Source organism: Rhodamnia argentea, chromosome 7, assembly GCF_020921035.1.
Source record: "Rhodamnia argentea isolate NSW1041297 chromosome 7, ASM2092103v1, whole genome shotgun sequence".
Taxonomy (NCBI): domain Eukaryota; kingdom Viridiplantae; phylum Streptophyta; class Magnoliopsida; order Myrtales; family Myrtaceae; genus Rhodamnia; species Rhodamnia argentea.
In genome coordinates, this window is record NC_063156.1 from 22,424,886 (window position 1) to 22,446,833 (window position 21,948).

Here is a 21,948-nt window from a genome sequence, read left to right on the forward strand (position 1 = left end):
TCAGACTTCCAGTTCAAAATCAATATCTCCAGCAAACCCAAGCAATAGCAATGATGAGATGAAGTTCAACAAACCAAATGAGAAAACCTGCTCCATGACTTTTAACTGTCCATATTCATTTATCAAGACACCCACTTTTGCATCTCCCTAGGTATGACCCATCAGTCAGAACTGAACTCGAAATATATTGCAATGACCAAAGCAGTTGCTGAGCATCAGCTCATCAATGCAGAAACCAATTGCTCGATCAACTTCAAGCCCATCTACTGGAACGTGGCATTGACGACAATCAAAAGAGTGTATAAACAAGTCAAATTCTGCTGAAATCACAACTGTTCACCAAAATCTAACATGAGGAGTACATGTACAAGATGTTCAATAAAAAATATCCCGAGCTATCTAAAATATGAAAAATTCCAACAAGCGAGTCCATGGTCATTTGACAATGACAAAGATGTATAAGCTAGGATTGCTTCAACAAAATAAGACAGAATTTCAGGTGTTACGGTCAAAGCTATAAGTACATAAAATGGCAGTCAATGAGCAGTCGTCGTAGTAGTCTTCTTAAAGTCAATCTTATCGACCTTAACCTCCCCATCAATGAGTTCATAAACATAGACCACCACACGCAGGCCATCAATATCCATGAGCACAAAGCTAGGATTCACGTCGTAAGTGATGCTGCTGTATGCACCAGTAGCAGAACCTGGGTTTATCACGACCCCTCCCTCATGCTTGTAGGCAGTGAACTGGTGGGTGTGACCCGTTACAAGGATATCAACGTCCAGCTGCCTCTGGAGCATGGCTAGAGAGTCCAGATCTCCCCAGGGAATAACCTACAAAGCACCAAAGGAGAGGGAATAAGATAATTAAGATCAATACAAGAAACTTCAGTGTCAACTAAACAAGACACTTCTCTTTTATTTGGGTTCCAATTTCCGAGTGCCTTTCAAACTATTATAGTACTATGACACTAGAACAGGAAGTGGAATTGACTTTGATCACTAGCAAGCAGCAATGATGCTCCATGATAGGGTGGAGATAGGTTCCAAGGAATGTCTTTCGAGGAGCAAGTTAGATGAGGACTTCCTACCATGCACTGTGACTTATAAAGCTATTTGTCCATATCACTAGCCCGCAATAAATTCATCAGATTGATGTCCTTTTTGGCAAAACAAGTTTAGAAAGCTTCCAAGGTTGCCAACTTAAGTTCAAGTTTATCAGGGACAATCAACATAGGAAGGCAGTGAAATATCAACAACTTCCTGATAATTAATCTAGCATCATAATCCCTTAAGCATTCTAAACTTTACTGCTTGAACCATCTCATCTCTGGTTTCATGACACCCATCAGTTTCACAGTCAGTTGCATATTGAACATTGATTAATGAAAAAGCTTCAGCCCCAAGTTCGGATTGCAGAATAAAAAAGTACAAAAAATAAAAATCTTTTGGGCTTGTAAAAAAGTACAGAGAGAGCGAAATAGTAAGAGCATCCAACCTGATGACCGTGGCAAAGTCCAAGCTTGAATTGGCCAATAGTTAATGTCTTAGTCTCTGGATATCGAGTTTCCTCGTCATACTCGCCTCTAGCAATATGAAGGTCCGGGCAGAGAGTTTTCAGGTAATCATGAACTTCCTGAAACACGTCAGAGAGCAACTTTCAGCTAGTAACAATAAAGTGTGCCCAGCTAAGACAGGTAATGGAAAAATGATTTGTCCATGTACCAACTCTAGACAGAGACCGCTAAAAGAAATGTCAAGATCAGGCTAAGAAATTGTTATGCGTCATTTGAAAAGGTAAAAGTAAGTAATTGGAAACTCCTATAGTGACACAAGCGATAATTACTGAGTATTATGACAATGCAAATGTTAGATTTCCTTGTAGACAGCAACAATCAGGATTTCCAACAAATTGGTGACATAATGAAAGAAGGAACACCACCTCAGCCAAGCATTCACATCTGAGGGAAAGTGGTTGTTCTATTCTAATTGGGTTTACCAGCCGTACATAACAAACAGCTGATGGAGAAGGTACTTGCTAAGCTTCATTCAAGATCAAGGCAGCTCAATAACACACTTTGAGAATCCCAAGCCTTCATTTCCATAACCACGCTACAACATATAAGAATTTCAGGCTGCTATAGCTGATCTAAGTTCCTTCTAATTCATACACCACCAAAGACGCAAGGCACATGGTAACTTGGTAGTCAGACTCTTTATGAAAGACAAAACCCTTCATCATAGACATGCTGCATGGAAGACTTCTTCACACTACAGGCAGCACCTAAAACCATTCTTTCCAAAGTGTAATTTTGTTAGAGTTCAGTGGAAGCTAAGGAGGATATGACAGATAAAGACACATTCCTATCAAATAGCACGCCCAACAGAGCTCTCCTTGCAACTCACATGTAAGTGAACTGTCATTTGCAACACAAGTGAGAGACTATGACACAGTAACTGCACAACAAAAGAAGTGAAGAACGTCGCCAATTTCTACAAATCACAGAAACTTGCAGGACAACCAGTAATTGCACAATAAGCCACTTGAGGACAGCAATCTAAACGCCTCCTCTCTCAGGAAATAGACTGACCCCGGGAGTGCCAAGAATGCACCAATCTAGTGATTCTAAACAACACTTTCAAATGCATCCATGAGCAGTAAGGTAAGGCCCCATAAGTAAGGCAAAAATAAGGAAAGAAAAATCACCAACAGAACAATGCGAGTAAAAAAAATCCCTACAATATGCTAGAGGGCATAGGACTAAGATTACATAAAAATGAAAACAGCAGTAAATAAAATAAAATAAAAAAACCATCGCTACATGACTCCATGGGAACTGCAGCCAAAAACGAGAAGGAAAGGAAAAGACAGCATTGACCGAGCAACACGTAATTGATAAAAGAAAACCAAATGAGATCACGATCGTAAATGGGTTGGGGAATCAAATCGACAAGAAGAAGAAGAGAAGGAAAAAGGAACAAACTTTGATACACAAATTGCCGGTGCAAATGATGTGTTGAATCTTGCCAGGAACGAGCATGGACTTGAACTTGGCGGGCAGATCAGGTGCCCTGTGCGGTACGTGCAGATCTCCCAATGCCAACACCAACACCATCTTTCTCGTTCCCCCCCACAAATTCGCTACTCTCTATCAAATCAGAACAACGACGATCAGAAAAAAGGGCCAAACAAACAAAGAAAAATTAATATTTTCACACCCAAAGATGATCCTTTTTCTCTTTCTCCCTCGATCGACCTTCCAAAATCAATCTCTTTCGTTTCCCCTTAATGCAGCGCATAAAATTCAGATTGTGGAATTGGGTATGAAACTAACAAGGTGCGAAGAGAGAGAGAGAGAGAGAGAGACGTTGACTCGTACATACCCTGGAACAGAAGCGGACATGGAAGACCCTCCTCCGTCCCTCGTTCTTGTCGTGCCCTGAAATTTCCCTTTTCTTGGGCTCGTTCCTTTCCTTCCTTCCCTTTGGTTTTTTCACTGTCGGGCTGGTTTTTAACCTTACCATACTCTTGCAAGAGCATGTAACAGTGGCTTATTTTGTACGCGATACGACGTCGTGAGCCCCTGTTTTCCTTCGAGGAAAAGTCAAAAATAAGTTTCCTTCCTACTAAAACTCAAAAATTTTGAGAGATAAGTCTGGTGGAAGTATTAAAACTTGTCACGAAAGTATAATCGAGCCTTAAAACTTATCACGAAAGTATAATAAAGTCCTAAAATTTTCAAAAAATGTAATCAAATCTTAAAACTTTTCACACAAGTATAATCGAATACTTGAACTTTCAAAAATTTCAATTAATGGAAGGATTTGATTTCACAAACTTAATAAGTTTTTTGATTTGATTGCACTTTCGTGATAAGTTTTAGGACTTTATTGCATTTTTTTTTTACAGTAATTGCACTTTTATGACAAGTTTTAAGACTTTCACTTATCACAAATTTTCATTTTAATTTTAGAAATTCTTTTATCAAAAAGAACAAATGCACTGAAAATCCTAAAACTTATCACGAAATTGTAATTGAGTGTTAAAACTTTCAAAAAGTATAATATAATCTTAAAATTTGTAACAAAAGTAATCGAATCTTAAAACTTTCAAAAGGTGCGATCAAATTGTAAAACTTATCACGAAAGTGCAATCGAATCTTAAATTTTCCAAAAAGTGCAATCGACAGAATGACTTAATTTCATTAATTTGAAAAGTTTTGTAACTCGATTACACTTTCTAACAAGTTTTAAGATTTCTAACACACTTATCCAAAAAAAAAAAAAAATCGCCTCACGTGCTAATATTTGTATATTGTAAGAAGTATGAAATCATCATTTCGCAGTAAACAAAAATTTTGTCGTGAGAACTAAAAACTTCAACGGAAGTCATTATTCGTTATCAATTTTTTCCAAGACGTGCATGTATTATAGCACTATTTCTCGTTTTAGTCAGTAATGCGTCATGGTATTTCTGCGAATAAAGACACTGACAGCAGAAATGTGATTTGGATCATGAATGCCAAATTAGATTCCCATGGGAATTGGAGGAAGTGAAGTCTAGTTCCACTCCACCCCAATTCAAAATTTTCCCTCTTACCGTGTTATACAGTTCGTTACAAAACAAAAGCTTCCAAAGCTATGCCTGATCAGAGTCCAGGATGTCGAAAATGGGAAGGATGTACATTGCTGTTAACCGTGTGGGGTACGAAAGAATCTGCCGTAGCTCTTCATTCACGGGGCGATCTCATAGCGGAGCGCGGGGTTCTCGGCGTCACTAACGGGGATGATCCTCTCGGTGTCCTGAACGCCGGCGAAGGGCTGTTGCATTGCGACGGAGATTTCAGTCCTGGAGACGACGAGCCGAGCTGCTGCTGCTCCTGTCTAGCAGGAGCCGTCAACTCTTTTGGCACCGGGATCTTCTCTAGTCTTGCCAGGACCTCGGTCATTGAAGGTCGACGTTTGGCATCACCGATACACTCAAAGGCAAGGAATGCGGCCATAAATGCTCCTTTGTGAGGATACTGCCCCTCCATTTTTATGTCCATTATGCGGTATAGCTTCCGCTTGTCGCTTAAATACGGTTTAGCCCAATCCACAAGATTTTGCTCCACCCCAACTTTTGTTTTATCGACAGCGCGGCGTCCTGAGAGCAACTCCAGCAGCACAACCCCGAAGCTATACACATCGCACCTCGCAGTCAGCCGCCCTGTTCAACAGAAACAGTGTATATCAGGACATAGAGAGCAAGAAAAGTTCCCCAGAACAGGAATTAACCATTCCATTTAATGAGTTAACGACTCATTTGTCAGTCTTTCCAAGTTCCAAACTTCGACATTGATGACATTTACGATATAAGAAATGCCTCATAGGCCATTTTTGACTCATGGATCTAAGTGGTGTATGAGGTGATCAACAAATTCAAGAATTTGACAAACTAGGATTTGCAATTTAAATGAAATGCATCAGCATTGTACTTCTTGGGTATACTTCAGTAGAAATCCAATCACCGTCCACGTTCGGATACCATGAAACTCTAGGTCAGCACAGACCTCATACTTCGTTCGGCAGTGACAGATGTGCTAAGGCCGTTTCAATCAACAATTGTAAATAATTATGGTAGAATCATCCCGGTGATTGAGGAGGAATGGCCATTCAAAACCCAGGTCTGACTTTCAAGTATTGGCATATTGAAGCCATTAAAGAACTCATGCCAACAAGAGCCATATTTTCTGGAATTAGTCAGCGTATCGGTCCTGATGTTCGTCAGTAAAGGATTACCTCACGTATATTATAAAAGACCATGCCAATCGCACCTGTTGCTATGTACTCAGGGGCAGCATAACCTTGAGTACCCATCACTTGAGTCGAAACATGAGTCCGATCACCGGTGGGGCCTGCCTTTGCCAAGCCAAAGTCTGAAAGTTTTGCATTATATTCCTGCATCAATGTGACAATGAACATTAAGTACAGAACCAATTTACCTTATAAAACACAAATGAAGCAGATTTCCAAAATAAGTAGTGTTTACGTGCATGCACTCAAGCATGGGCATGGGCACACATCCGCATGCCCACGCACGAAATCCACAAAACAAATAGATAGACAGAATCTCTCCGTTTGATAGGTAGTTCATTGGCAGTTGCTATTCTTTTGAGTGCACATACTAAATCCAGCAGAATATTGGAAGCCTTGAAATCACGGTATATGACTTGTTGCTCTGACTCGTGAAGGAAGGAGAGCCCCCGAGCAGCACCTATAGCAACTTTGATTCTTATTGCCCAGGTAAGTGGCTGGGCACCCCCTGCATTCATATATAACTCGATGAGCTCACCTGTACATCTCCTTTTGCTGAGCAAGATATGAAATACCAAAAACATTCACTCACTCCGAAAAAGATGATTTTCGAGACTTCCCCTGGGCATATACTCGTACACCAATAGTCGATTATCACCATCCAGGCAGTACCCGATTAGTTTGACCAGATTCGGATGATGAAGTTGACCAAGGTAATTCACTTCTGCCTGCGGCCAGCAGGCAACAACAGTGCTCAGAGTTTTGCAAAGAGAAAACCTAGTCCAACAAATGAACTTACCAACCACTCTTTGTGACCCTGAAAACCCTCAGGCTTAAGCTTCTTGATAGCAACAACCATTCCACATCCTGGCCTTGCAGGACCAAGGGTTTGCACATCAATCCACCCTTTATACACGCAACCAAAGCCCCCTTCTCCAATGAGGCTATCATTACGGAAGTTTCTTGCGGCATTCTTAAGCTCGCTGTACGCGAAAGCTTTTAAATGTGGAGATGATAGTATGTCCCCTTCAGATCTTGGAGTGGGAAGACTTACAGGTTTGCACTTTTCACCTTGAAGTTGAACACTAGGACTCAAAGCAGTTGAAGAATGGATACTGCTCTGAGTAAGTTTTAAACCTCCTGGAAGAAGAATCTTGGTTACTACACAAAAAGTTGAAAGTAGGCACAATAAAAATGTAAAACCATGCACCCCATGACACACTACGTCTTCGTGACTCCTCTGTTGGATGATTCACTCATAAATGAGCAGAGATTCCCCAAAAGAAAAGATGCAACTAAAGGAAGAGATGAAAACAACGAATCAAAAGGTCCAAAACACCAAGGATTATTCCAGTGACTTCTTCCAAGTTTTGGCAATAAGCATTCAATACATCTGAGCAACAGCTAGCAAGAAAAGCAAATTTTTTGTTCGTATTAAGAAAACTGGAGTCGATGATTAAACTTCGGTTCTAACAGAAAGCACCAACTCATCCATAATGCTGCAGGGTAAAGGAGTTCTGGCTCGGACAGAATGATAGCTATATGCCTGATGCAGACTTCCATGTCCATGACGGAGCATGTGCAGCCCGAGGTGAATGAGCAGGTGAATGTGTATTTGTTCTGGCTGGCCAAGCAGCCCTGTCTTTCATAGACAGAACTGATTCTGGCACCGGGGACAATCAGCGTAAATATGAGAATTTGCACTCCTAAAATAAAACCACAGTTTTAAACATCCTTCGTATGCTAGTACCAAAATCAACTCCCACATAAATGCAATAGCTAAATTTTAGGAAAGTCATGAATCAGTTGATTATTTGCCTATCAAGCCGTCTATTAATTCGGATCCATCTGAAAAAATAAGAAGGATCAGAAAACAGTAGGAACAATTAAACCCTTTCATACATAAATAGCTGCTGGCTTTTCAGATGTCAAAAAGTTACAAAACAAAACTGAATCTACAATCTCAATCTCGTGATCTCCCAAAGCACTCTCTGCCATTTTTCTTTTTCAGAAGCAAGATGAATGATCGCCGACCCCAACTAGTTTGGGATAAAGGTGATGTTGATGTTGAGAAGCAAGATGAATGATCCGTCACATACAGTTAATATATCCTCCGTTTCCATAGTCATCGACACCTCGTGCTGTTATAGGTGCTTTCGTCATACGGCAAAGAACAAACATTAGTATCTAAAACCACTCTCTGAAACAAAAAGTCAACCAATTCACCAACACTGCCAGCGTTATCAAGGCATCCTCAAGAAGCGCAGGGGTTGGAGAGGCCACCTCCTAGCACCATGTGGCTACCTCGGACAGTCGTTCTCTAAACATCCACAAGTCAAATCAACACACTGAAATCCTGTTTCTAACTTGATGGAGTGATTCTAAGCTAAAAGCGAAAATTTCTTCGAGTAATGACTCAAACAAATTCCTCTTTATGAGCCACGTAGTGACAAACCAAGTGATGCTGACTGCACACCAGTAGATCTCCTAAAAACATCCAATTCTAACCCAACAGATTAAATGTGGTGATAACCATCCATCCACCAGAAATAGTTCACGTGTCAAGCCAAAGGACGTTATAAATGCACATGAAAAGCAAAGCTTAACAATCATAACCAAACCCATCCTGGGACAATTGTCCACATGGAAAAGCACAACTGCAGCCAACAACTTTGCGAATGGTGCCGCTCTGCTCTTTATTTTCATGCATTTTAAAGGATGGAGACTTTCGAGCACAAAATCACCGCAGCTCTCCCAAGCACTCAGCATTCTTGGGCAAATAAGCACTTGATATTCGGTAATCGATACAGTGCAGTTCATTGAAGTAGACCAGAGCGTAAAAGCACAGCACGTTTCTAAAGACACGTCGGGATAGCGTCAAGATTTTCAAAACCAGCTCTGTTTCTGCGACTAAAGAGATGAACATCGGCCTAAGCGTTCAAGTGTTTCCCAACGTTCAAAAGTTGCATTGCGCTCGAAAACACCCAACACCGGAAGAACAATAGATAGATCCAAGAACAATCAAACAGGAACTTCAGGAAAAAAAAAAAGATTCGAAAACCCATGTTCCTACCGAACCGTTGATGAGAAGACAGTGAAAAGGAAAGAAACCCAAAGCAAGAAACAGAAGTAAAACAACAGAAACGACCAAAATAGAAACCATTTCCGTCGGCAAAAATCTTGTAAACCAAGATGAGCTGAAAATAAGCGAAGCAAGCCCAGTGGCGCTTAACGTGAACATCCAAAGAACTCGGTGAGAACGATTTACCGGAGGTGGTGGTAAGCGACGTCTCCGACTTCGCTTCCTTCTTGCGAGAGCCGCAACAATTTCCCATTTGCCAATCTGTATATCTCCCCCCCTCGATTTCTTCCTAACCAAGAATGAGAAAAAAAAAAAACAAGAAACTCTCGACCCCCAAAGAGCTAGCGAGAGAGAACGACCATAATCGATAGATGTCTACTTCCCAAACGGGATTTTGGTAAGGTCCGTGTTGATGTCTCTCTCCTCCTCGCTCGCCTCCATGGTTCTTCTCCTGCTCTGGAGAGGAACGAACGCGACGAAGAAGACAGAGAAAAAACCGAATTTCCTATTTCTCTTCTCCTTCTTCTTTTTTTTTTTTTTTTGGGTGTTCCCTTTTTTGGATGTTCTGTTTTGTGGAAAACAAGGAAAATGACAGTGAACAAAAGGACAAAAAGCCCGACGTGTAGCGACGTGCTCGCGATGCGGGGAGCATCATCTGCCCCCTCGCAATGACGGAACGAGTGCCCCCTTCTCCGTCTATTTACGGGACTTACCACGAGGTCCGGTCGTAAATAAGTGGTTCTTTCGTGGCCGAGGAAGTGAGCGGGGCTCCGGCGACGAGACGATCTCGGGCACCGGGGTGGTCCACGTGGCGGGCTTGTGGGCCTGGGGAAGGGTAATTTGGACTATTCCGTTGGGAGCGGGGACAAGTAGGCTGTTGCGTGATTTTGACTGCACTCGCCGCTTATTTTTAATTAGAAACCATTATCCGTGCATCTCCATCGACTTGATCATTTAATTAACACTAATGATTCTTGCGCAAAGCTACTCCCACTCTTAAAATAACTAATAATACCGTGCACTAGGACCCATCTCTTGCATTAATTCCATGACTACCGTGGTATCATGCGAGTTCAAAAACATATTTCGAAACGAGCTTCGACCCCGCATTTTAAATTACGTCGTTTCTTATTTGTTACATTTGCTCGATATTCGAATAAACAGGTGCCGAAATCATTTAATTTGGTGCGCTCCACTTACTTTAGAAGTGAAATTTATTTGAGAAAAGAATCTGAATATCGATTAAGCGCGTGAAATCGGGCCACAATTATCACGCACGAGCTTGTCCGTTTCGAAAGTACATTTGGATGTGAATCCACATTGGGGTCTCCATGGTCATGGTGACTAACGTGGGATTCACGACCGACGAGATTAAAATTAAATCTAGTATAACGATGCATGAAAAAAAGGCACGGGGGTTAACACCATGTGGCGTGACCGGCATATTACGTAGGCATGCCGCGTCAGCTGGGTCCACGCGTAGAACGAAATACTTCTCCGGGGCCCACGTAAGAAATCTCCTCCACGGAAAGAGGGGGCCGGTAAGGCTAGAGTGAGGTGGCGTCATCGCGTGGACGCCACGTGGACTCCCTCATCATTCTTGGAGGACCCCACTCGTTGGACGTCACACACAGCTGGCGTGTGTTGTACTCAGGATAGTGGCAGCAACTTTGAGGCGCTGGCGATTGGCGGATTATTTATATTCCTAGAATGGATGAAGGAAGAATTGGTTGCAAGTTGCAACACCAGCCTTCAAGATCCTATGCTACTTAAACGAACTTTCGAACAATTAAAAATTAGGTAAAATTTCGAGAACAGAAAAATTATCAAAATAAGTCTAAACTTTTCATACTTTTGCTAACTCGGTCATAAACTTTTTAAGTATGTCGATTTATACTAAATATTTTTACTTTCAATCCTATTTACCGAAAATCGATAATATGAACACCGGCCATCCAATGTGGCACCATCAACTCTGATGTAGACAAATTATATTGATTTTTAATGTATTTTTCAAAAAATTTTAATTTTTAATCTTTTTTTCTTTCCTTCTTTTTTCTGGGTTTAGAGGTCGATGTCCCCGCGGGCATGGGTCGCCAGCCCTTGCAAAGCCTTCGACTTCTGAACACGTAAAAGAAAGAAAAGAAAAAAGATTAAAAAATTAAAAACTATATATATATGAAAAAAATTTCACTTCAGAGCCGGCGATGCCACGTGGAACCGCTAGCATTCACGTCTGCAATTTCCGACCAATAAAACTAAACCGGCAAAAGATGAAAAGATTTAGGATTAAATAGGCAAACTCTAAAGGTTCAAAACTAAATTGACAAAAGTGTGAAAAATTTAGGACTTTTTCAACAATATTCCATTTTCGAGAACCGTAACATTAATATCGCAAAGCTCATTTCACGAACAAAAGAATGCACTTTCTCTATAACACCGATAAACACACAAAAAAAAAAAAAGGGTTATCTCATACAAAAATTTGTCCCTGATCGACGGCAACAATCGAGGAAAATCGAACACGAGTTCCCCACTTATTCAATTTCCTTATAGTAGCAAGGATTATTTCATGTCACCTTAACTCTACATGCACAAATTAATGCTCGAATAATTAATATTACCAAACGGGTCCAATGCTTAAGGATGTCAACTGGGACAAGGGGTCAACATCAAGAGAAGGACAAGTTCTTCCTTGGCTCTTAGGGATTCCGCGTTCGTAGACTATCTCCAGATGATTAATGCAGGGCTTTTCATAGCGACGTGACGCTTAGGGCAAAAGCGTATGGGCCGAGGAGAGTCTCCAAACAAGACGTCAATCGCACAAATGTTAGGACACGGCATATGATGCGCGGGGTTTAGTTTATCAAATGATGAGGTCCGTACCGCAACTTTAAATAGTTGTTTTGGACATGTTTGTTTAATTTAAAGCGCCTGGCTTCTAGTTCATTCAGGTGTTCGATTAACAACCCATCGCGCCGTTTGACTGTAATTTTGGGTGAGTTTGGCGATGCTTTTTGACGGGAGACATCGCGTCCGCTCGAAGCAAGCATTGCTCGATAAGCGCCACGTGAAATGCAAATCCATGGCCAGATGATCTTCCGAGGCTGCGCGACTCCGAGTGATGATGCGACGCTGCGCCGTGGTAAACTTGCAGTTGAGTCGTGCAAAAGCAAAAGAGTTGACATATCGTAATAACGATATGATGAGTTTTGTAAGCTCTTAGTCCTCTGGTCAATCATTTGTGATATATGATGGCTCTTTGAAACCAAAGAAGAAAAAAAATCCTCAATTTGAATTTTTTTTTTTCCAAAAAGATCCTGAGAAAGAAGCGAAATTTACACTACAGAAAAAAGTAATATGCACCTACATAAAAGTAAAAGCAAATGTCATTGTTATTATAGCATGGAGCATATTAAACAACACTAATGTGATGGACAAATCACTCTATTTTTTCCAGCAAAAACAGTAAAGAGAATTTTAATTCACTTTAAGGAAAGAAGTAGCTTATCGTTGCTTAAGTAAAGAAGAAGAGATTTATTTTTTTGGTCGAAAAAGGAATTCATTCATTAAGCAAAATGAGAGTTACAAAGACAGCTTTCAAGCATAGCAAGTCCCAAATAATTGCATAACAAAGCAAGTCCAAGAAAGTAAACGACAAAGTATATTCTGCAACTAAGAGCACGCTTTCACCCTTTAAGAACATATCTGTAATCATCAATAATCGGTGACCGATCACCAGGTTGGGTGAAAAGCACACACCGAGATCTCCCACACCATTTGCAATAGCTCGCAGTGCGCATCTAGATTCGATGTCCCCATCACCTTCGTCGAGCAATAAAACCAACATCAAAATGTTGAAAAAACATAGATTAAATATCTGTAAGGAACTCTCGAATCTATATCTAGATCTAGTTTGGGATAGTGAAACTCCAAAAACTAAACCTAAATCTAACTCGAGATGGGAGAGTGTCCTAATCTCGGAGTAGTTGCGAAGCCACGTTTCAAACATCTTCCTTGATGGTTGTTGACTTGACGGATGGTCGAACTGAAATTCACATTCACTCAAAATCAGCTGCAAAAAAATTTTCACACAAAAAAAAACTCTCAAAACATAGTAAGAGAGAAAAGAAAGCCAATCCAAGTAAAGAAAACGTGGTCTTCAACCTCCCCACAGAAGATCCCTAGAAGTTCGGTGCTTGAATCCGACCGAAAACTAGTAGAAATCTTAAAGATGGGGGTGATAGCGAGAGGAGGGGGGTGGGGGTTGGCGAGAGGGAGGGGGAAGCAAAGATGAAGAGATCAAAAGAAATCTTTTCAAAAGTAAGCGAATCCAATTATTCCTGACAGCTTAATGAATTGAGTATCCAAATTTATTCCGCCAATAGCAAAATTTAGATTCCATGACAGTGAATAGTATGATAACTTTTTTCTTATTCATGGTGACCATGCTTTCAGGGTAAAATCGAGAACCGGATCAATAGAAATAAGATAGGTTCAAGATTTCAAGAAATGTAAACTAGGTTTCATGTTCCAAAAACTAGGGAATCGGTTCCGACAGGTGGATTCCACCTTCCGGAACCCGGAACCTATGATCTTGAACAAATCTTTGTGCTTTTCTTATTTTATATCTTCGTACGATCCTTCAGTTTCTATGGCATCCGAAGATGAGTGTGAAATCTGAAATCATTTGTTTGAGATACTATTTCTGATGACATTCATGATCAAGACTTTTATTTTGTTAGTTTTATATTTTTTCGTGTGTCTAAATATAAGTTGTAGTCAATGGATTCTAACAGAAGCAAATGATTGTCATTAAAGGCAATAATTCACCGTAATTATTCAATTAAGAACACGGATAAAATCTCAATAGATCCCGAAATCCGTGATATGGTAGATTTATATGAAACATGAAATCGCTCACTGCTGTCGATTATGATTTTGTGGCGAAGGTACGCATGAAATCGATAGTATAAACGCAAGCAATTCAACGCGCGCTTCGCCGCACCACGTTGGACCGGCGATGGGGACTCGAGCCGTCCGATCTGTGGCTAACCTCCACGGGCAAACCGCCAAACCTGTGTAGTCCAGAACCGAAAACGGATTGACTTTTGCGAGACGCGAGACTCCCACGTGTCGTCGAAAACTACGTTTCTGATTCCTCTTTACCAAATCCGAGGAGTTCAAACGTGTTGCGACTCTTCCGGATTCAAATGACTGATGTGGAATATCTACATATAAATATGCTAAAAAGTCGATGTTGTTAATGCCGCAGATGTTGTTGTAGGGACAAAAGAGACGAGGAAAGTACGAGGGGAAATAATCATCATCGGCTCCTTTCCCAGACAACCCTTATTTGTGTCGCCTCGTTGAGCTTGCTTTAAACCACCTATTTTCCCCGTCCCAAAAAGACAGGAAACATCACGTCTTGATTCAGTTTTTCACCTTAACGACAGAAAAAAAGATTGATCAAATTTGGGAGGGTCGTTCTAGCTATATATGAAATCCTTGATTATTAATAAAATGAATAAAATTATTTTTTGTTAGCCCACGAATTACAATTATCTGAAAAAGCTCTAATTTTCGTTATTGGGAGAATTCAAGTACTCACTTTCGGATTGAGGAAACTATTTCATATATTTTTGTTTGTCTAAGGATTCCTAGTAGGGGGGAAACATCACAAGTTGGGCTTTGGCTTCTGGTTGTGTTTAGAAGGCTAGGACCCAACAAAATATACACTTACAGCCCAAAACCAAAGCCCACAAGGTCAATAGAGTCTTTACAGAGTCAATATCAATCCTAACGTTTTTGGGGAAAATTGTAAAAAAAATCTTAAACTTATTGCACTTTTGCCAATTCAATCATAAAACTTTTAATGTTACCAATTCAGTCCTAAACATTTTACATTTACGCCAATTCAGTCCTAAAATTTTTTTGTGCCAATTTAGTTCTAAACCTTTTATATTTGTGTCAATTCAATTCATCCGGCCAGTCGGCTAGTACTGACGTGGACTCGACCGGCGCTAACGATGTAATTTTTAACAATATTTTAATTTTTTTCTTTCTACTGTTCATCTTCTACAATCATTTCTATTCATCTTCTTCCTCCAAAGGACCTCACTAGCCACCAGCACTGTCGCCGCAAGCGAGAACAGGCACCGCCGCTGCTGAGCAAGGCCGGTGCAGCAGCCGCTAGCCACGGCCGAGCCACCCCATGGCTTGAAGAGGCTCGGCCTCACCAGATCTGGGCAAGGCGGACCTCGCGCCATGGCGCTGCGTCACAGTTGCTGGGCTAGCTCGGGTTTGCCAAGTGACGGCAACACCATGGCTAGGCAAGGTCAAACGGCGGCGGTCGAGCTTCTTCGTCGCCCAGCTGGGCGCCATCATTTTGTTTTTCTTTCTACTTTTATTCTCTAAACCCATGAACCACTACACAACAGAAGCACCAAAAACTTAGCCCTTAGTAAGAAATGGCAATTGAAAGTGGATTCATAAGTTTGCTTGTTCGGTGAGCGCGAGCTGGTCTTGAGAGGTGTCGGGGAGGCCAGATTGTTGGGGACAGAGTTTCTCTCACTCTTGAGCTTCGCAAACCACCTAAAGATCCCATTGTTGTCTGACCTCGCCCAGCCACGGCGTCGCCGTTGCTTGGCGAAGCCGAGCTCGCCTAGCGACGGCGACATGTCGCCATGGCTGGGCGTGGTTGGCCTAGCCCAGATCTGGCGAGGCCGAGCTTCTCCCGGCCACAGGTGGCTCAGCCGCTACTAGTGGCAGCTACATCGACCTCGCTCAACAGTAGTGGCGCCAGTCTCCCAGCGACGATCTCGCTAATGGCAGCGACGTCGATAGTCAGCGAGGCCCTTTGGAGGAAGAAGACGAAAGAAGAAGAAGAACAGTAGAAAAGAAAAAATAAAAGGAAAGGAAAAAAATAAAAAAATATTAAAATATCATTAAGAATTGCCTCGTCAATGCCGGTCGAGTCCATGTTAGCACCGATCAGCCAACATTGGTCGGATGGACTAAATTGGCATAAATATAAAATGTTTAGGATAAAATTGGCATAAAAAACGATTTATGACTGAATTAACATAAATGTAAAATGTTTAAAACTGAATGGGCAAAATTAAAAAGTTTGGAACCGAATTGGCAATAGTGTAATAGATTTAGGACTTTTTTGACAATTTTCCCAACGTTTCTGCCATCATCGTCATCCCAACCCCGACCAAATTGCTGCTCCAACGCCGTGATTATTCGAGGGGAAATTACATGAAAATCCGACGAATCTTGGCGAAATCACGCCTTTAGCCTCGAAACTATTACACGATATCCCGAAAGATTTTTCTTTTTTAACTTTCTTATGACCAAACACTTCCGTTACAAAACCCATCCATCGGTGGTCGCGATGGTTTGAGCCCGGTTCCTTTCACGAGAGGTCCCAGGTTTGAAACTTGTAGGCGTCGGTGATTTAAGCGGGGGGTCGTGGTGGTGGGATCTTGCGCTAGCCACCCCTCGAGGACTAGTCGTGCTTCATCGCTAGTTTGAGCCATAGCTCGTCGGCCGCATGGACACTTCGGTCACAAAAAAAAAAAAAAAAACACTTCCGTTACAAATGCAAATTGACTATTAATCGGTCACTAAAGTCTTTGGCATGAACCTGCAGAAGAAATTCCGATTTGACGGACTTGAAAAGTGACGACAAACAATATTCCATCGTAGCGGATAAGCTCATTGGGGGACGGGCATGTTCTCTCGCCCGACACAATGTGAACATTGTCACCAAGTCAAGGCGGCAGAACTGAAGCTCGTCATGTAAAGTCAAAATTTCGGCGAAGAGAGTTGCGTCGCAGCTTTTTTTTTTTTTTCTTTTGGGTCAGTGTTGCGTCGCAGCTTGACAAGGCCTTTTTCCATTTTACTTATTTGTATTCCCACGTGAGATAATTGCCAAAAAAAAAACATATAAATCTATTGCAATTATGCTAATCCAGTCCTCAACATTTTGCATTTGTACCAATTTAGTTATTCATGCCAACTTTGGCAAAAAAACCGTTGACGTGACACGATTGGTGCTAACGTGATAATTTTTAATAATTTTTAATAATTTTCAATTTTTTATTTTCTTTCTCCTTTTTTTTTATTCTTCTCTTTTCCTTAGCCGGTTGCCAACCGGCGACCGGCTAGAGCCGTGGGCGGGTGAGGTCGCCTTGTCGGGCACTGGCGATGGCGCGGCCATGCTCACGAGAGGCGGCAAGGTCCGGCCTCGCCGTCGCCTGGGCGAGGCTAGCCCCCGTCGAATCTGGTGTTGACCTTGCCGGGGGCTAGGCGAGCCAAACCTCATCGCCCCTCCCAAGGCCGGACTTACTAGGGACAGCGGGGTCGGGCTTTGCCGCCGCCCGGGCAAGGGTTGTCCCCACCGGATCTAGCGAGGGCTAGCCTAACCCACGCAGCGGCCGGTGAGCCTCACCTAGGCAATGGCCAGCAAGGTGACCTTGCCCGTCCACGGCTCCGGCCAATCAAGAACCGGCTAAGCAAGAAGAGAAGAATAAAAAAAAGGAGAAAGAAAATAAAAAAAGAAATAACTTTTTAAAATATTATTCAAAATTTGTCACTTAGTGCCAGTCATGCCACGTCGGCAATTTTTGACTAAAATTGGTCGAAAAGACTGAATTGGTACAATTGCAAAAGATTTAGGATTGAATTGACAATAAAAAAAAATGATTGAATTGCCACAATTGCAATAAGTTCAATATTTTTTTGGTAATTTTCCCATTCATACGCACATCGAATTTTAGTGACCTTTATCGTTGAATAATATCTGCAATACCTTTTCTCTATTAGTATTCCAATTAATTTGCTTTCCTCCTTTTTGTTTACTATTTTAATTTGGTAAGAAATCAAGATAAAAGAGATATTTCCCGATATAAAAATGAGATGGAATGCGCTTTTACCCATTGAAAGTCACGCGCATTACACAAGTCTAATAGAAAATACAACGCAGGGTTAACAGTTGTGCCCAAATGAAAGTTCGAGGGTGTAATGTGCAACACTCGGAAGTTTGGGGCCAAACTTCTCGTTCTCGCTCGGGAGCCAAAACCGAACACGCCCTCTACCTACTGTACTGGCCTCAAAGTTCAGGCGAGCCTCGTAAGGTTTTCTGATCATTCGTGTTGGAGATATTTTAGAAATCTTCTAGAAATCTATAGGATATTTCCTCTGATTTTCTATATCTATTTTGATTATGCATATCCTATTTGATTTTTTTTTAATTGAATATTTGATTTCCTTAGATAGTCATCTAACAAATTCCGTAAATAGGCAATGAATGTACTTTTTTCTATACATCGAAATATACGAGAATTCCTATTTTCCGTCTTACATTCTTTAATTATTATTTTCTAGCATGGAACGCCGATTGGGCTTGAGAGAAAGGCTCCTCCTTGTATAAGATATGTCTCCATGCACTCGCACACCCTCTCGTAATTTCTTCCCCTGTTCTTCCTTTGTTTAGTATGAAAGTACGAAAGATCTTTCATGGAGGATAGAAGAGTCAAACAACAACTGCTCAACGTGCTCATCTGATCTGATCTCAACCCCTCCTTATCTTGGCTCGCAGCTCTTTTCTTTTCTTTTCTTTTCTTTTTTTCTATAGAGGCTTTCTTGTTCTCGGGTGCGCGAGCCTGGAATTCTTCACCCATACTCCCAACAACAAGAAGATAAACACAGGTTATACCCATGCTTCCCAGTCCCCACCAAGACAGGCGACTAAATTTCCACTAGGAACAGCAATAGCAAACAGCAAACGTTCATGGGTCAAACTCGATCGGTTTATTACATCTGCTTAACACAGATTTTTCGAAGGAAGTACACGTCTGCAGCTAATGAAAGCCTCTTTCTAATCTGGTGGCACGCAAAAAAAAAAAGAAAAAGAAAAAGAAAAAAGAAGCAGAAAACCCTAGAAAACGAGCCCGAGATCGACGAAAGGGAAAGACCAGGGGGAAAAACAGACAACACCTGAAGGGAAGGTGACACAAAAATGTCCTCTAGAGGACTTAAAGCCATGCCCACCAGCAAATGAACTCCTAATTAATCCGTAAGTAATTGTAAAACTTAGGGTCTACTGCTGCATGAGCAGGTTTCGGATCACGGCAGCTTGGGCGCTGTCGCTGTTGGCCAGCAGCTCGGAGAGTCGCTCGCTCAGGTCGTCGACCTCTCGGTGCAAGCTTCTTATGTAGTTGCACGTCTCCTGCAGCACCTTTGCGGCTGATACCTGCACAGTTCCGTGAAACCCCTTTCATCAACTGTCAATTAAGGATCTCTTTAAGGCTTGCGCTTAGGGCATCTATTGCGCATACTCGTAGTCGAGCGAGCTTTCCTTGATTTTCGAAGCATCGATCGCACGTAACCCGTATATGTTTCCCTTATTTAGTTGTTTAGAAAGTGTCGCCGGCACTATTAGCAAAAGTCGTTTAATACACCTAATTAAGCCTGATCAGCTTTGTCACGTCTAGAAGGGGTAGGAGAAAGCAACATGAAGGGAAAGACTTTCCAGACAAACGACTCACTTAAAGATCTTGATTGTTTCCACAGGGAGTTAATTCCATAGGGTCCAAAGTCAGATTGAACCCTTATCAGCTTGAATTTGACTGCAATAACTTACGTTTGCCCTAACACATAAAGCAACTTTTTTTCATTTTTCTTTGTGAAGGGAAAAGAGATAAATCATTTTGAATAAACTTGGGTACTCTACTATTTGGGAATGCTCGTAGTCTACAACGTTGGAAAACTGAATGATACTCCTTTGGAAAATCCACTGCCACAACTTCCAAGCAAGCTTTGTGTTCAGACAGAAGGCTGTTATTGTCTCAAAAGTCTTCGCGAAGTCATGAAATGCTTCGACCAAAAAAAAAAAAAAAAAGTCATGAAATGCGTGCCTTTTCTAGGCTGGAGAAAACGATATGTATCTCGAGAGATGCGGGAAGTGAGGTTACCGTGTCGGAGCGGCGGTTACGGATTTCGGGGAGGAGTTGCTGCAGCTTGGAGACGAGGTCAATGATCTGGTCATCGCTGATTCCGGAGCTCCCGGATTGTCTCGATCTTGACCTCCTGCTAGACATGGTCGGCTTATGAAACTGAAGCTCAGACTTGGGAGTTCTCCCCTCTGAACTGCTGTAGTAACTGAAGCGGGACAAGTGATGGGTCGAAGAAGAAGAAAGAGCCCTCTTTGTCAGAAAGCAAACGAGACGAGCTGATCTCACTCAGGAAGCTGCAGCCGAGAGAAGTGCCAGACTCTGAAGTCTGAACTCAAAAGAGGTGGATGGATCGGATCAGACAGTGGGGGGAGATACAGTCGACTGTCAGAAGGGAGACCCGCATGGACGGTACATGCACATTAGCTTGGAGGACTGGATTATAGGTGCAGAGAGAGAGAGAGAGAGAGAGAGAGAGAGAGGGTAAGGCACAAGAGAACACAGGGAAGGGAAGTGGGTTATGTGGAGTGGAAGAAGACAATGGTACTTAAATAGGGGTCGAGAGATCGAGAGAGAGAGAGAGGGGCCATGGCAATGCCATGCCATACCGTCTTTCGCTCGTGTTTGAATTGCCATTTCTCAAGTGGGCTTCTTCTTCTCTGTTGACCATGTTTACTTCAGAGAGAGAGAGAGAGAGAGAGAGAGGGGTTTTGAGCGGGCTCTTGTGCCAGCAATGCGGGGTCTGTCTGTCAGACTCTACACGCAATACCATGTTATTTTTTTAATCTGGTTTTTCTAGGACTACTGGTGAATCGCCTGTGTTTTTCCTACTTAAGTCGAGTTCATTATCATTATCAAAAGCCTAGGAAATCTTAGGTTCAATATCCAAAAAAACTCTAATTTTAGTATTTGTGATAATTATATCCAAAAATCTTTTTTTGTCTCGTAAAAATTCTCAACTTTTACTTTTGTCCCAATTCTACTAGTCTAATACCCAAAAAAACGTCGACTTTAGCATTTGTCCCAATTATATCCATTTTTTTTTATTTCATAAAAAATCACCAATCTTTACTTTGATCCCAATTCTACCACTGTCAACCTTCTATTCATAATCACTTTTAGTTAATCCCGGCAATATTTAGGGGAAGCAAGCAACATAAGAGAAGTTCGGGATTTTTTTCATGTTATCTTTGCTGAGGTGCAATTCATTAATGACGTGAAAATGACACGTAAGATTAAATAATGGTGATTATAAACGGAAGGCTAACGGTGGTAGAATTTGGACAAAAATAAAACTTGAAGGTTTTTTATGAGATAATTTTTTTTTGGATATAATATGGGACATATGCTAAAGTTGAGGGTTTTTTGATATTAGGCAGGTATAATTGGGACAAAGGTAAAATTTTGAGATAGAATTGGGACAAAAGTAAAAGTTAGAGGCTTTTTATGAGTAAAAAACAAAGTTTTGGATATAATTGTCACAAATGCTAAAGTTAGAGGTTTTTTTGGGTATTGAGCCAGAAATCTTATGACCTCCGAAGCTAGCCGAGTTAGGCATAAATGATCTAGCACTCTGCAATTTGACAAGTATCCATATGCTCAAGTTTGAGATCGTTAGCAGATCGATGCTAGACATGATAGCGGGACGACAATGAAAGGGTTTATCCTTATCCGTGAAACTCAATCCTCGATTAATCCCGAATGTTGTCAAAAGTCATCTCGAACGTTACAAGATCCGTATTACTCTTGATACTTAAGTACGTTCAAAGCCGGAACCTCGCTTGAGACCCTAGTTTTATTCTTTTGATGTTGTCATAAATCGATACATTAATAAAGAATAAATAGCCTTATCAAATTATGCTAACTATATTTTAGTAATTTGACTAATCGAATTCAGGTATCTGGGTATCGACTAACCATATATCAAATTCTCTAAACAGGATTCCCAACTCATCCTTTTAGCCCAAAACAAAGGATTTGTATGTTAGGAATCATATTTAAGCCACATATGAACTCCTTGATTATGTGTAAGGATTATACGGCTAACGTGATGAAGAAACCAATCTGATGAAGTTGTCTTGTATAATGAAAATTTTGAGAAACCTTT

General features: G+C 41.4%; 3 protein-coding genes across 4 annotated transcripts; all 3 read right to left on the reverse strand.

Annotated features, from left to right (window-relative positions):
- Window positions 1-315: 315 nt before the first annotated feature.
- Window positions 316-3,510, reverse strand: LOC115734848 (vacuolar protein sorting-associated protein 29). Of its 2 annotated transcripts, none has more exons than XM_030665808.2 (4): window positions 3,387-3,510; window positions 2,987-3,151; window positions 1,501-1,638; window positions 316-836 (listed from the first exon to the last, which is right to left on the reverse strand). In XM_030665808.2, exons 2-4 carry the CDS (start codon window positions 3,116-3,118, stop codon window positions 537-539), a joined length of 570 nt encoding a protein of 189 aa, XP_030521668.1. In that variant the 5' UTR covers window positions 3,119-3,151; window positions 3,387-3,510; the 3' UTR covers window positions 316-536. The 2 variants fall into 2 exon arrangements, with proteins under 2 accessions (XP_030521668.1, XP_030521669.2); XM_030665809.2 differs by lacking the exon at window positions 3,387-3,510 and adding an exon at window positions 3,222-3,374.
- Window positions 3,511-4,492: 982 nt separating this feature from the next.
- Window positions 4,493-9,403, reverse strand: LOC115734846 (probable serine/threonine-protein kinase PBL3). Its single transcript, XM_030665806.2, has 6 exons — window positions 9,067-9,403; window positions 6,598-6,938; window positions 6,391-6,526; window positions 6,170-6,306; window positions 5,819-5,942; window positions 4,493-5,211 (listed from the first exon to the last, which is right to left on the reverse strand). The coding sequence occupies exons 1-6, from the start codon at window positions 9,131-9,133 to the stop codon at window positions 4,733-4,735; spliced, it is 1,284 nt and encodes a 427-aa protein (XP_030521666.1). The 5' UTR covers window positions 9,134-9,403; the 3' UTR covers window positions 4,493-4,732.
- A 9,173-nt stretch (window positions 9,404-18,576) lies between these two features.
- LOC115734830 (transcription factor PRE3-like) lies at window positions 18,577-20,349 on the reverse strand. Its single transcript, XM_030665782.2, has 2 exons — window positions 19,863-20,349; window positions 18,577-19,141 (listed from the first exon to the last, which is right to left on the reverse strand). The coding sequence occupies exons 1-2, from the start codon at window positions 19,986-19,988 to the stop codon at window positions 18,989-18,991; spliced, it is 279 nt and encodes a 92-aa protein (XP_030521642.1). The 5' UTR covers window positions 19,989-20,349; the 3' UTR covers window positions 18,577-18,988.
- Between the last annotated feature and the right edge of the window lie 1,599 nt (window positions 20,350-21,948).